Below are 15,821 nucleotides of genomic sequence, written 5' to 3' on the forward strand. Positions count from 1 at the left end.
CCACTCCAGACCGCCCCAGAGCTACGCCACTCACTCATCGAGACACACAGTTCGAGGAAAATCAGCACTCCGCAATGACTGTCGACCAGCAGAAACCCACCTACGACGAGAAGCGTCACAGGTCCAAAAGAAGTCACATGATGCAAACTGGATGAGAGCGCAGAAAGTAGGAAGACCTACTATGGCCGATAAGCATCCCAGAAGAAGCACCCCAGCGGTGACAAGGTGGCACAAACCCCGGAAGAAACCACCACTACTCGCGGACAACAAGCCATGCACAGAGCCCTGGCCTGGCTTTATACCAGCAACCTGACCCTGTCAAACTGCTGAGGAAACAAGTGCACAACAGGTGCCTTGCCCAAGTGCCTCAAAGTTCACAAAACTAACCTTCCCTTAAACCAAAACAATAGCCAAATACCGTCACAAGACAAATATGGCTCCACCAATTTACCAAAAATAAATAAATCGGTACCAGACACCCAACATGACTGACCACAATAATATGCTACAATGCCTCATGAGCAAACTACCCTGGCCCCTTACAAATACGACTATGACTCCAGGAAGTCAAAGCCCACTCCCACTTTATTATTTTTTATTTCTATTTTTATTTTTTTATTTCTTTCTCCTTTCTTTTTCTCTTTCTTTCCTTTCAATTTTAGGCATAGGACCTTAACCTAGAGAAACTTATTAATAGGACCTAAGTTAGCCCCATTGATTCCTGCCTTGTTTAGAGTCCACTCATGCCAATGTGTCCAGTAGAAATGCTATCGTACTGTCGTGTTTGTCTTTTCTCTGCTCTTCTTACGTGCCAACAGCCCAACGACGTCGAGTCATCGGACGTTGCCAGCAGGGGGATATGTAGCAGAGAGTCCACAGACAAAGCATGGTACCATCCACACCTTCCCCTACCCCCGACAAGGGAAGGGTCCTTCCCCTTTTGTCCTTATCTCCCAGAGTAGGAGCTTCAAATTCCTGACCCAGCATGGGGTCAGGAACAGAGACCATGGTCTCACATTGTCAGAACAAAAGGAATTACTTGAAGGAACTTACTTGTGTGGACTTACAAACATTTTCTAAAGGACTACATGGCTCATGGACACTAATTCAAGGACAGTAGTCGATGTGTTAGAATGTGTTTGTCTCATTTACCTAGAACGTTGTTAATTGATATTTGATTATAACTTCCCTTCAGGTATAGTTAAATCAGTCAATCTTGGTATCAAAATAATTGTATCATACTAACAAAACCAGTTATGAACGTTGTATTGTTATATTCTGAAGTTTGAGCATTCCATGGACATTTGAGATAATGGAACTCAAAACTATCAGCCACTTCACACCTCTGGGCAGGTCCCAGGACAACGCCCAGGTGGAAGTAACTGACCAATGAGAGAGGTCACCTTCACAGGGATGACCCCCTGTTCTTTGGGGTATTTAACCCCCAAACGTACAATCACCCCCGCTTGTTCGTAGGATAAACTTGTGGGTGAACGCGTCACTCTCTAACCTATTCCTCTTAACCTGCACCTTCACTGAGCGCCCGGAACTTTGACGAGAGATTCCGATTCTGTTCGTTGGACATAACGAACCATTTGACTCCGTTCTTCAAACCGACAAAAGTAACTGCGATTTGCAATATTTCTTACTTGTGACATATTGGCATGTTGTGATTGAATTGTTGATGTTTGATTGTATTCTACAAATGATTTGACTTAATCATCGTTAGGTCAGTTTCCATTGATCGTCCATTGTTACTATACAAGCCTCTTCCTATCTCTACCTCTTCCTCAACTTCTCCCCTCCCCTCCACACGCGCTCTACGCAACCATTGTGTAGCGCGCTCTCATTAGAATTTAGGCCTACTGTACTGCTTTATCCCAACTAACCCATAACTTGTCTGGTATGTGTTCACTATAATTACATTCTCTTAAATAAATCATTGTGTATAATACTCGCTTATCTCTCACGTTATATGATCTGCTCTACTTTCATAGAATTTACTACTTAAGATTAGACTGATTATTACGAGTGCTATTATTCGATACTATTAAACAAGGTTTCCTCTGTCCCTTTCACGAATCAGAGGTGGTGCCCCCAAGAACTACTATACTTTATTAGAAATTAAGTATTACTAATCTTAAACGAGCAAACCACGCTACATAATTTATAATAAAAAATAAATAAATAATAAATACGACTATACAGCATTATAGTCTAGTAGTGTGAATTCACTTGACACAACAGGGAAACCCATGATATTGGGTCATCACACGTCCTGATGCATTCACCGGCAGACCTGGACTTCATCTCAGATCTTCTTAACCACACAAAATCAAATAGAAACAAAGATTGCAACAAATAAATCAATACAGAACTTATCAGGATACTAACATGCATACTTCATGCTAACATGCATACTTGGATGCATGCATGGTCAGTACTAAAACAATCAACCATTCCGTAAATTGTCAGTCAGGTTCTTCTAAGACAGTCTAAACCAGGCCCTGATTATGCTCTTCCTCTCCATGTTTGGTGATAAGCATTTCTCTCCAGAGGCCTGTTCCATAAAGCGAGTTTACCGAATAAGCCAGACTTATGTCAGTTAGTCGGACTCATTTCTAGTTAATTCGGGTCCATAAAGCTAGCTCAACGTAGTTCGAACTCAGTTACGATGGTAACTTTTATGCTTCGAAACTAGCTTGGTCCGGGTCAAGCTAATTTTCAGGCTTAGACCGTGTTCTTGCTTAACCAGATGTTCCTGTAACACTGACCCAACGGGAAAACGAGGATTTACCACGGACATTCTAATTTTCTTATTCTCATCAGTTCAATATGTAGGCTACATTTATAGAAAATCAACTTAAATAGCCTACATAGGCTACTACATTTAGCCTTAATTATGCATTAAACAATGATGAACAATGATTTGATACACAATATAGCCATGTTAAATGTATGGCTATATGGTAGTTTGTGATTTCAAATGTTTAGGCATCAGGCATAGGCCTATCTCAATCTAAATTATCAGAGTATAATTATCATAGCGATATAATTGTTAACAGTAGCCTACAATTGCAAAATGAACCTAAATCTATAGGCTACATCTATCCTCCATTTTACCGACACAACAACCATGTTAAAAAGTTAGGCTGCTGGGTAATGTATTGATTAATCGTAGGCTATTTATTTAAAACAATGTCAAAAAAGTCCATTTAGATGTGTGTAGAGGGTGTCAGTTTTTTAATCAACAAAGTAAATCGTTCATGTCAATCATGGCGTGTCATTTTACTTTGATGAAGCAGTGGATGAGGGAGCTGTCATAGTACACGGCTTAAAGGGAACGTTCTTTCTGGAAGAAGTCACATGGCCATGTGCATTGCTTTTGCCGTGGTGGATTGTATGATCCATGTTTTACCTTTCGGGCTGTTTGAGAATAGGGTTCACGTGCAATTAGCTTGACAACTTAAATCTTACTTGAATTAGTAGGATTGCGTGAGCTGAAATGGTCTTTTATGGAACCACTTTAGCCCTGCTTAACTAATGAAACTAATTCAAGTCTGGTTTGGGACTTTAAGTCCAGCTTTTTTGAGCGGCCTTTATGGAACAGGCCTCTGGTCAGGGAGTCATAAACCTCATTTAACCAAACAAAATCCCGTTTAACCCTTAAGTCACCCCAGATCACTCCAGATGTACTCCCCTGCAAACATACCTCAATTTTAAAGATTGCAAAAGTAGCTCATCCTTCCCCGAAGGTGATCTCCCACAGAGCAATCAGGACCTTAGGTCAACAGACATTTCTCTCCAGCCTGCTGCTAAGACGCATAACTTTGGCACACATCCTGAAATCTCATTACATGTTCTCAATGTCTTTTTCGTCAAATTAATATCAACTTTCTGTAGTACAAACAGGTTTCTCAAAAGCAAACATTAAGCTTTAATGCAACTCCCAAATAATACTTCATCAATTCACATAAATGAAACCGTATTGTTATCACCTCTTCCGACAGTCTATAACTGTTCTCAAAACATTCAAACTTCTGCCCTGGAACATAACAAAATCCACTGGAACATCATTAGGTAACTGGCAGAACGTATTCATGATAGGAGTGTTTGTACTTTAGCTTTATTGCACAGAAAAGTTTCTAACTTATATCAAGATAAAAACTTCACTTCTGAATCTATTTAACATTTGCATTGTTACCATTGTAACAGTTAAGTCATTACATCCATAGTCATAGCACCATTTACAATTGTTCATACGTTTTTCAACATACAAAACGGAATGTCCTTCCCAAGACAATTCCTATTGTTTCTCTATCACAAAGTCCAATTTGTCTGAACAACGCCATGATTGTGTGTGCATGGTGATTGTGTAATCTCCTCATAGACAATGTAGCATAGTTGATTAAAACGGCAACCTCAACGGACTGTACTATAGGCTCCACGCGAAATTTCTTTGATTTGGTACACTATCAAACCAAATGCACGCTTTGCAATGACTCACGTGTACCATGTTATCTCCTTGATCACCTCTGATACTAGCCAGGAATGACCCCATCCACCTTGGGTCATTTCCAGGACTTTACGTTTCAAATCCGTCACCACAATCCAGTGTCCTGATCTTAGGTCCTCTGACCACTCACTGGATTGGGACAGAGTCTCCCGCCTGTCTGTGAATTGCAAAATGAAATAGACTACACAGTAATTGGGTGTGCTTTGCCTTCGGCAAGGGCACAACCTTTTTGTTCTCTCACATAGTATTATTCTTTTCCCACCCCTAATCCTCAGTCAATATTTGTACTACATAGACAATAGGTGTCAAAAGTTTTGTCTTGGTTCTGATTGAGTTGCATATTTTTATTTACGTTCCGTTGCACAGTTTAGGAGGTTACAACGTTTTTGTGGCAAAGAGCGTCTTCTGTCAACGAAGGGCACTCAGTGCTAGCCTATGTCACTACGTCAGCATACGTTAACAACAACGCATGGATACAACTCGATAGAGACGTTGTAGCATGCAAGTTGGAGCTTGGATTATGAGTGAAAAATACCACCCCAAAAAATTCCCAACCATTGGACTTTGTTGAGAAAAACCATTTTGAGTGGAACTGCGATCTCGGATTCTTGATTTAGGTCATGAAAGTCTTTGTAATTTGAGTGAGTGCGGGTTGCCCGTGAGGCCGTCTAGTCTTTTAGGCGGCATCCATGCTAGAAAGCGTCATAGTAGTATTTTTGTAATTTTATAGTTACATTTTACACAAAAAAAACTGAAAGAGGGAAGTGTTATGATGATATGACTATTGTGAAGACACCCAGGTGGTGAGATTTTAATGTAGGTTGCTGTAAAAACTTTAATTTGTTTGCTACGTGAGGGCCATGTCAGCCTCCATGGACGATCGCGGCAACTGCGCCTGATGAGTATTTTCTTAATCATACCACGGTCAATTCTACATCAAAAGGGATTTAAAGTGTTAAAGTGCAGTGTTTTAAAGATATGGCGATTGCAAAGACAGCCAGTGGGTCAGCATATTTTTGTGGATTGTGTAAAACTTGGAATTTGAGTGAGACCGCGTCTTGTTTTGACGTTAGCCTCGGTTGCCCACTGGCAGTGTGTAGTACTGTCCTCATTTCCGGCGCTTTCAAACAATCAGTGAAGTGTGGCTAGCAACAGCAGCTAGCTTGCCTCTAGCAAACTTCTTTTGAATTAGCCATGTCCCCTTAAATTAATGTCAAACTTATTTACGTTTTGGGGTGCATATTTTCAGTTAGCAGACGACTGTTTGAATTGCGATTCTATCTGAAATATTGCCTGACAGTGACAACTTTGTTACAGTAGCTTGTTTCAAAGGGGGTTCGCTTGTTTCAAAGGGGGTTCTTAATGAATTATGCAATATGAGTAGACTAAATGCTTGAAAATATCACTAGAAGGGAAAACGGACCCACCTGCAACCGACTCAAGCAAGCACATGTTACAATTTCCCCAGAAATTGTACCCTTCTCTAGTTAAAATTTAATTCTCACAGAGGTCAGTTGAAAGTGACTGACTTGTTGTCGGCCCATTCCTGAATCTTCACAACATTTCTTTAGCTCAATAAAGTTCATGCATATTATGTCTTCTCTCAAATAGGGTATGCTAAAAACGTTTTTCTTGAATAATTTGTAAATCCATATGCTATGAACACTCTTTCGTTATCTCCATCCCTCCTGTTTGAGACTTTATTTATACCATGGTTTAAATCAGCACATATAACAAAATAGATTCTTTAGTAACACAAGTTCTCCTATAAATGTACATAACCCATCATTTTGGGGACACGTGCTGCATACATCCACATTTCCTAATGTTAAGACATGTTGTTTGGCTGCCTCTTTTGCTGCCACAACTGCTTTAGCATTCCCAGAAAAATAAAACCAATTTTATCAGTGTGAAGTATACATTTACAGATGACAACCTTTTCAGGAATTTGGCCTAGCCTACTTCTAGTAGAGCAAACAAGTTCTTTACAATTGATATCTGCCCTTGTAGAGGTGATCATTCCCGTATTTATCCATTCCTGAGCAAACATTTATAGCAACACAATACATCATTATTTGATCTTCAACTCCTACATCAGTTATGTCCAGAAATTACGATATTTCTTTGTTCCCTTATTTGACTAAATCAACTGTTAGTCATTACTTTCACTCCCAATTTTTTTTCTTTCTTGTAACTTAAGTTCAAGACCTATATAGTTTCAGATTCCTCTTTTTATCAAATCACACCTATTTGTTGTCAAAGATATAATAAACAATGTAATTATCACAAACCAGAATTTAATCTGAATGCTTTTTAAATGAAAATATCTAGACCACATAATGTTCTCAATGTAGCCATTAACCAAGCTAACATTTACCAACTATATTTTCTATATAGGCTATAGACTTGATGGTCCTTCCCAAATAATTTCAGAACAAATGTTATAATAACCCTCTTTATACATTAATACCATTTATTAATACAACCTCATCACAGCCTAACTGTTCATTCCAAACATTGCCAGGCTCTGATACAACTCTCAACCAAAACTTTAAATCAAAATGGAAATCAAAACCCAAATAAAAGAAACAATCAAACCCAAATAAAAGTACATTTTAGTTATTTTGTCTCATTTTTTACCAAATCGCATCTAATACCTTTATCAAAACTCTAAAAAAAAAAAAAAGTGTTTTAAACCAATAATCTCTTCACATATCTTCCTTAAATCAAAATAAAACAACATTTGTGAAAAACATAGCTTCAAAATAACTTAAACTGGAAAAATGCCATTAATTGATTCCATGTCAATGGATATTTGATGTGCACGTGGTTATTAGAAATCAGAACATTTCTTTTGTAAGGGATAATGTATAGTAGACCCGACGTGAAGGGGCTTATTTCCCCGATAATTACCGGCGTTCTATACATTATCCCGCTTATTACACGGCTACTTGCCAACAAAAATAACTTAACACAGTGTGTCTTTTTACAATGTATTTGTTACCATTCGTATTGTTGATCAGCAGAGAAATAGTTCGCCAAAGACGTTGAACTTCATAGACTTTGAACATTATTTAGGCTTCAAATCAGCTGAAGTCAGTAAGCAACAGAGTACGCTGGGGTTGAAAAGTTACCGGACTACTTGCGGAGTGCTACGAAAGACGTGAATCCTAGGCAAAAAGGCCACTTCCCTTGACAGCGGTCAAATATGCATAGCAACGGTCAAATATCAGAAAATTGTTCACCGCAGAACGTTGGGAAGCCCCATTCAAGTGAATGGAGCATTCTACAGCATTAAGAACAGCCGTGTAATAACACATAATAAAGTTAAGCCATAGCTGTGGCATTGAAGACAGTACTGTAGCCTACTACTACACACTGCCAGTGGGCGAGCCGAGTCTGTGACTCTGAGGCTAACGTCAAAACAAGACGCGGTCTCACTCAAATTCCAGTTTTACACAAATAACAAAAATATGCTGACCCACTGGCTGTCTTTGCAATCGCCATATCTTTAAAACTCTGCTGTCCGTTTGGATGTAGAATTGACCCTGGTACGAAATTAAGAAAATACTCACCAGTCGCAGATCGACAACACCGTTGACAACACTCGTTGACAACACTGTTGTTGCTGCCGCAATCGTCAATGGAGGCTGACGGGGCTCTCACGTAGCAAACAAATCAAAGTTTTTACAGCAACCTACAATAAAATCTCACCACCTAGCTGTTTTCACAATAGTCAACTCGTCATAACATTTCCCTCTTTCAGTTTTTTCGTGTAAAATTGAACTATAAAATTAGCTACAAAAATACTACTATGACGCTTTCTAGCATGGCTGCCGCCTAAAAGACTAGGCGGTCTCACAGGCGACCAGCACTCGCTCAAATTTCAAAGACTTTCACGACCTAAATCAAAATTTCGAGATTGCAGTTCCACTCGAAAAAGCTTTCTCTACAAAGCCAAATGGTTGTGATTTTTTGGGGGTGGTATTTTTCACTCGTAATCCAAGCTCCAATTTGCGAGCTAGAAAGTCTCTATCATGTTGTATCCAAGCGTCGTTGCTAACGTGTGTTGACGTGGTGACGTAGCTAGCAGAGGTTACCCTTCGTCGACAAAAGGCACTTTGTCGCCACAAAAACGTTGTAACCTCCTAAACTGTGCAACGGAACGTAAATCCCAATACAAGCAACGCAATCGAGACCAAGACGAACATTTTGACACAGGCGTTGTCTATGTAGTCCAAATATTGACTGATCCTTAGGGGGACAAAAATAATAAATAAATAGATAAATAAATATATATGTGAGGTAACAATGGTTTGTGCTCGCTGAAGGCAAGCACACCCCAATAATGCAGAACTAGACCCTCTGGGAATTCACCATTGTAAAATCTTAACATAACAGGACTCTATTTTAGCCCACACCTTTCTCCATCTCTCCTCAGTATTTCTGTAACTCATGTAAAGTATACTCAAACAAACAAAAACCTTGTTAGCAAATGTATCCAAATACTCATCACATAACATCTTTCAAAAGTAACCAAATTAGTATGTCAAAATTGCTCTAAATTCGTCCATTTCTCAATTTATGTCTGCACATGCGTCGTTACTTATTCTGGCTCTCAAATGTCAAGCTGCAATTGCTTTACTAGCCCATACCCACTGCCATCGCTGTTGATCCTGTCTGTAAGTTCTTGCAATGTCGCTCATGCTAACTCTCGGACTGGTTCAACTAATCGTACCTCAGTCTCTCGGACTGGTTCAATCTTTTACCTGTAGCCTTCACAATGGGGCTTTGGACTCATTATATTTTATTGTACTGGCATTCCCAAATCAGCAATAATCTTTCCATTTGGTTAGGTATTTGACAACCACCAAACAGATATATTTCAAATATCTCAGTTCTGGTCAGTCAGGCCGTAACTAATTCTGTTTCCCGGATCTCCTGGCACCATTTCTAAGCAAAACATAACCTTGTCTATTTACTTCACCGATTTTTCTGCTCCTGCATAAGTTTTCAAAACAATTAAAGTTGTTGGCCAAATCAGTTATAATTAGATCTGGTTTCCTGAACCACAAAGAATTTACAATAAAATCCAAACACAGTTTGTCTGCAAAGAGACACTCACTGAGATGCTGGCACTAGGCCTACATCAAACTTCTATTGGCATTTAGAAAGAAAACATGAAAAGTAAGCTAGGCGTAAGTGACGCTAGCAAAGCAAGCTACCCAACGTTTGCAATGTGCCTCTGTACCAAAACTCTTCAGAAATCTCCTTCCCCATTACACAAAGATATTTAGCTAGTATTATACTGTATACTGTAGCCTATGTTTCAGAGCGACGGGCGTTAGTTTCAATTGCTTGCCCGATTTTGTTTGTGATAACGAGCCAGGACACATAAAGCAATGTAATGATGACTATAAAGTTATGTTACATCAACGTTAACTCATGTAAGCTGCATACCTCTCCTGACTTCATAATGTTAAGTTAAACGCCACGGTACCGCGCTCCTTCACTTGGATGAGAGAGAGATTTGAAAGCAGAGACCGAGTACTAATGCGCCTCTAACAAAAAGAAGATTTTTTTGGGGGGGGGGGGTTTGCCTGGCCATAAGCACACAGAATTAAGAGTGCTAATTTTTAGTTATAATACAGTTATTTATTATCTAGTCAAACCAGTGGCAGGCCGTGCATTTCACACCTAGGCCTTCAGTGACGTACTTAATACACCTCATAATTTACATCAATATGACACTACGGCTCGAGAATCCATACAGAATCACACTTTCACATTACATCACCTCAATATAGGCTAGTCGAGCAACACTTAATTTGGGTCTGCATTTAGAATCAATAAGCTTGCATTCACAATCAAGAGTGGGAAACTAAGATCACGGATACTGTCAAAACTCAAAAATAAAAGGCGATTTTAAGAGATGTCAACAAAGTTTGTCCACCAAAGTCCGCCAGAAGTACGTTATGTGAGCTTAAACAAGTTTGTCCAATAAACTGCCCATTGTCGCCGTTTCATATGTCACCAACGAGACGATAACGAAACAAACTATTCATTGAAAATCAAAGTAAACAGATTATTTGCATTTGTTTCTGAGAATATGCAACAGTGAGACAATTGAACGTGTTATGCACCACGTTATTTACATTATATATTGCAGATGATCCAAATTTATTTTTTTATTTTTAGTAGCCTAACTCTCGCTAACGGATTGCCCTCTTTCTGGCTCTCATGAGTGCTTATCCAATCAAAGGATGCGTACATGTCAAGTTCAGTGTAAGGCAGGCCCAGAGTGGGCAATCTCAGAGAATGTATAATATGGGGAGAACTGCCACCAGAGCCTGTTTAAGGAGAGCCTGTCCACTCCCTATTATGCCCCATCGTACCGAATTTGGTTGCAGTTCCACCAGAGTTCCACTGGGGGTGATCGCGAGCGAGTGCATGCCGAATGGGAGTCTATGGAGCTAAACGGCTAAATTTGTCTCTTTCGCCTGATTGTTGTTGAGAAATCTCAGATTTTATTGTAGTTTTGGCATGTTCAACATGGATTATAGGTAGAAAGTTGAATGAACAGATACTTATGTCCTTTCGATTTCTTACAGGATGAGTCGTTGTTCCCCATAACACGCTAGCATTCTGCAAATGAATGCTGATTGGTTAGAGAAGGACTGACTACGACCAGAGATCCCGCTTGATGGCATCCGAAGCAAAATCAGAATGTCAGAGCATTAGCAACATTAGCAACAACATTAGCAAGCCAAAACTCTTTCTTGCATGTGTATTGACAGGGAGAGCCTAACCTGTCAGCTGTGTTGTCGATGCCTCGAGAGAAAAAAGGAACAGACAAGAACTTGCCGTAAAGTTGCTCTGGTTGTACAATGTGTGTGACGTCATTGACATTTTAAAAGACTTTTTAGAACAGAAAGGCGATTCAAAAAAAAAATCCAACACTCAGCAGTGTGTATTTTTTTTTGCCTCCCCTTTCTAATTTTGAATTCAAATTACTAGACGAAAAATTATATCCTGAGAAAAATTGATTTTGAGGGGTATAGCTCCGTAGACCTCCATTAATTCTGCACTCGCTCGTTAGTGCCCTCATATGGAACTAGAGTGGAACTGTAACCAGTTCAGAACCCGTAAGTTTCCCGAGAGTGGCAGTTCTCCCCATATTAGACATTCTCTGCTGCCACTCTCGGGTCTATGGAGCTATACCCCTCAACTTTTCTCAAGATATAATTCTTTGTCTAGTAATTTGAATGTTGAATTTGAAAAGGAAGGCAATACACACTGCTGGGTTTTAGATTTTTCTCGCTTTTTGTTCTACAAAGCCTTTTAAAATGTCAATGACGTCATACACATTGTATGGCCAGAGATACTGCATTACGGCAAGCTCTGATAATAATGTATCGCTAGAATGTATGATTCCCCTTAAGGTTACAGAATTCTTGTCAGAAAGATGCTTGACGTCGCCAGCGCTTTTCTGAAAGGCAAAAGGCGCTCAAAAGGTGCTGAAGGCAGCGCGTTTTTCTAATAAAAAAAAGACATCAAGTGTGAACACGGCCTTCGTCTGTCTTTTCTTTAAGTAGGCTACACACGTTCCGCATTCTGACACCGCAGCCTCTGCATGGATTGTACCATGTGAGGGAGTTCTCCCCTCCCAAATAGCGTTGGTTGCATAGTCCGTGTTTTCCAAAAAGTTCTCTCAGATAGGCTACTGATAGCTGGGCCGGGCAGCCCTACCGTAACGATACGCGTCATGAGGATGGATGGGAGTAAACCAAGAGGGGCTGAAAAAGCCAGTTTGAAAAAAATAAAGGCATTGGAGGAGGATGCTACCAAATGTAGGCTACTAAGCCTACCGATTTATTATCAAGAGGACAAACACTGGGCAACTGGTATTGAGAGATATAGGCCTAATGATTAGCATTAGCAAAGTAAGCTAATATCGTTGTAGCGTTGTCAACCTATTTGCAAGCAAAATATTACATTTAATTAAAATATTAGCCTTTTGGTATACAAAAAAAAGTGGGCTGGTGTTGGGCCTGAAAGCAAAATATTACATTTAATTAAAATATAAAACTTTTTGTTTTTGTTTCTTGGTCTCGACCCCTCAAAGTCTTGGTTTTGTCTCGATACACTTTGGTCTTGGTCATGACTTGGTCTCGGGTTAAGTGGTCTTGACTACAACACTGCTATTCACTCACAAATTATTTTATCCTATTATGGGGTGATAATCATTCCAACATTCCAGGAGCACAAAGACCACATATCAGGATGTAGGCTACACTTAGTTCAAGGCATACTCTTCCTGTTTTTGCAGGGCTACAAAGGCATTACCTGTTTCATCGTAGACAAAGACACTGAGGGGCTTCACATCGGCAAGAAGGAAAATAAGCTGGGCCTGCGAGCCTCCTCCACCTGCCCTCTTAACTTTGACAACCTCAAGGTCATATCAGATAAATTTCCTTTCAATAGGACTTCGTTGTTGTTGAAACATGACATAATGACACCAACCTGAGTCTATGTGCCATAGGTTCCAGAGAAGAACATTTTGGGGGAGATCGGTCATGGGTACAAATACGCCATTGGCATGTTGAACGAAGGCCGGATTGGAATTGCTGCTCAGGTATGCGAGCAAAAGAGTGCCCCCTCTCTACTTGTTCAGCCACATTATTGAAGCAATATCTAAATGCAGTGTACTTCTCGTTGCATGTGTCATGCCAGATGTTGGGCCTGGCACAGGGCTGCTTTGATCAGGCTGTGCCATACACCAGGCAGAGGGTGCAGTTTGGCAAACGGATTTTTGACTTCCAGGTAAAAGTTATTGAATTTGTATGGTAACGCACAGTAATCCAGTTATGCTAATGGATAATGTTTCTCACTCTTGATGTGTTTCAGGGAATGCAGCATCAGATAGCCCATGTGGCCACTCAGATCGAAGCTGCAAGGCTGCTGACCTATAATGCTGCTCGCTTGAAGGAGGCTGAAAGACCTTTCATCAAGGAGGCCTGCATGGCCAAATACTTCACTGCAGAGGTGACCTCGTAAAATGTAACTTGATATTGATGGTTAAACACACTTTGTGTAATATTTATGCCATTTATCATTCTGTTTTGTGCCTACAATTAGCTTGCAACTTTGACTACATCCAAAAGCATTGAGTGGATGGGAGGGGTGGGCTTCACCAAAGACTACCCTGTGGAAAAATACTACAGAGATTGTAAAATAGGTGAGTAGCCATTTATGATTCAGATTTGTCACTCATGACCAGTCCAAAGGATATGGCTCACATGTATGCTTGCAGTGTGAAGGCAATTGGGTTTATTAAAGTCACAACTACAGACTGACTGTGCCAGAGTAACATAAGAAGAGGGTTGTCCTTCGGACCTTCTCACAGGACTTTCTCAGTTTGACAGTTGCTAAGAGATAAAGGAAATTGTCATAAAAATTGGGAAAGGATCACTCAGGATGGAAAGATTCTTTATATTTAGTCAATTTCACACAACTTCCTTCTCCTTGGGAGTTTTCCTAATTAACATTGTTTTCCTTTCTGGTTTTCAATGTATAGGAACCATTTATGAGGGCACGACCAACATCCAACTCACCACCATGGCCAAATTCATTGACAAAGAGTATGATAACTAAACAGACCCAGGAAGGTTCGAATAGAGGCTAGCCACTTCTTTTTGTGACACTCCTTGCTTTTATCTAAAGACTGTAGAGGGTTTAGAGGTTTAAAAAGCATCAGGTTTTTTAATAAAACACAATGGATCATCCTTATGTTTGTTGTATGCTATGTACATTAAATGAATGTTTGCGATTCCCATCCACTATGGATTATCAGGTTACATTTGCCAGGCAGTCTAGTTCTGGTGTTGGTAAGGTGTTGTTAGGTTTTTCTTCATCCCAGAATAATTTGCTGGGATCCCAACAAAAATGCACATTGCACCGTATAAATGTCTCTGTATTTTCCCTTCTGTTGTGTTTTCCCTGTTGTTCTGTCTACCGTTCCCTTTTGGAGCATATGTGTTTCTGGTGAATAATAGCACAAAGGTAATTTAATATTTTGAAACTTTGAAACTCTTGACGCAGATTCTCATTATTATGACTTGATCCTGTTTTGCAGTATAAGCTAGTTATAGTTGATTCAGATACTTGTTTAAAAAACTGTGCCTTTATCACACCATAGTTACTTCGGGCTTTTAAGACTGAACAAAATGAATTTCTCATGAGAGGCATGCACTAAAGACCTGTTTTATGGCTTTTTGTTTTGTTTTCTATTATATTGTTTGCTTTCCTAAAAAGTGGGCTGTGATTTTTTTTTTTTATGTATGTATGGTAATTCCCATATGGACTGCCATTAAGATATGTAGATTCAGCAGTGTCAATAAATGTTGCATAAAAAATATTTCTATTCAATGTGTTTGTTCCAAAAACTACAGTGTGCAGTACTTTTCTTCACACTCCCTCAACACATGATCACCAACTGGCCCAAATGATCAATTATCTCACTTACTCACCTATTACATTTACATTACATTTATGCATTTAGCAGACGCTTTTATCCAAAGCGACTTCCAAAAGAGAGCTTTGCAAAAGTGTATGGGTCACTGATCATAACAACGAGATAGCCCCAAACATTGCAGGTAACCAAAACATGAGCATACATTGTGAAAAACTAAATAAGTCCCAAAGGGAAGAACCATAAGAGCATGTAGTTAAACAAGATACAATTAAACAGTGCTATGGAAGAATTCGAGTGGCACTGTGTAGATCTGAATAGTCAAGGGATATGAATCAGCGTTAATAAAAAGCAGATGAGATATAGCTAGCATGTAACATTGACATTTGCTCGTTTCCAAATCAGTGATTTAAAAGACCGTACTGTTCAAACTAAGAACATTTAAAGTAGCGAACTAACACGTTAGCATGCTTGCGCAGCTAGCCTATAATACCGTATTTCTTCGATTAAACGTTTCCCTCAAATAAACGCTGCCCTCGAATAAACGGCGCACCACAAATGAACAATGTGTAATAAATTGAAGTTCAATCGAATAAATGAGGGGCCCCCAAATAAATTCTGCTTAAGGCCCCATAAAGGCTTGGGCCGGCCCTGGGTGTACCTGTGGAAAAAAGCAAGCAACAAAATTGTATTACACAGCAAGTACAATAGTTTAAGTCAGTTACAACTAACCAACAAGAGCTATTAAGACAATACTTCTTTCTAAGGTTGCCAACTTTGTCACTATGAAATTCGGGACTAAAGGTGGCCTGCCGCAGCAGCACAGGTATTTTT

At 39.6% G+C, this 15,821-nt stretch overlaps 1 protein-coding gene across 3 annotated transcripts in view; it reads left to right on the top strand.

Annotated features, from left to right (window-relative positions):
* The window catches only part of acadsb (acyl-CoA dehydrogenase short/branched chain), a 38,792-nt gene extending 23,859 nt beyond the window's left edge, over window positions 1-14,933 (top strand). For all 3 annotated transcript variants that reach the window (XM_084670790.1, XM_084670792.1, XM_084670791.1), the window contains 6 exons: window positions 12,846-12,971; window positions 13,059-13,151; window positions 13,250-13,339; window positions 13,424-13,561; window positions 13,655-13,754; window positions 14,094-14,933. In XM_084670790.1, coding sequence (XP_084526916.1) covers window positions 12,846-12,971; window positions 13,059-13,151; window positions 13,250-13,339; window positions 13,424-13,561; window positions 13,655-13,754; window positions 14,094-14,170 — 624 coding nt within the window. In that variant the 3' untranslated portion in view covers window positions 14,171-14,933. The remainder of the gene's footprint in view (window positions 1-12,845; window positions 12,972-13,058; window positions 13,152-13,249; window positions 13,340-13,423; window positions 13,562-13,654; window positions 13,755-14,093) is intronic.
* Window positions 14,934-15,821: the final 888 nt, after the last annotated feature.

Source organism: Hypomesus nipponensis, chromosome 13 (assembly GCF_054491055.1).
Source record: "Hypomesus nipponensis isolate SF chromosome 13, ASM5449105v1, whole genome shotgun sequence".
Lineage (NCBI taxonomy): Eukaryota > Metazoa > Chordata > Actinopteri > Osmeriformes > Osmeridae > Hypomesus > Hypomesus nipponensis.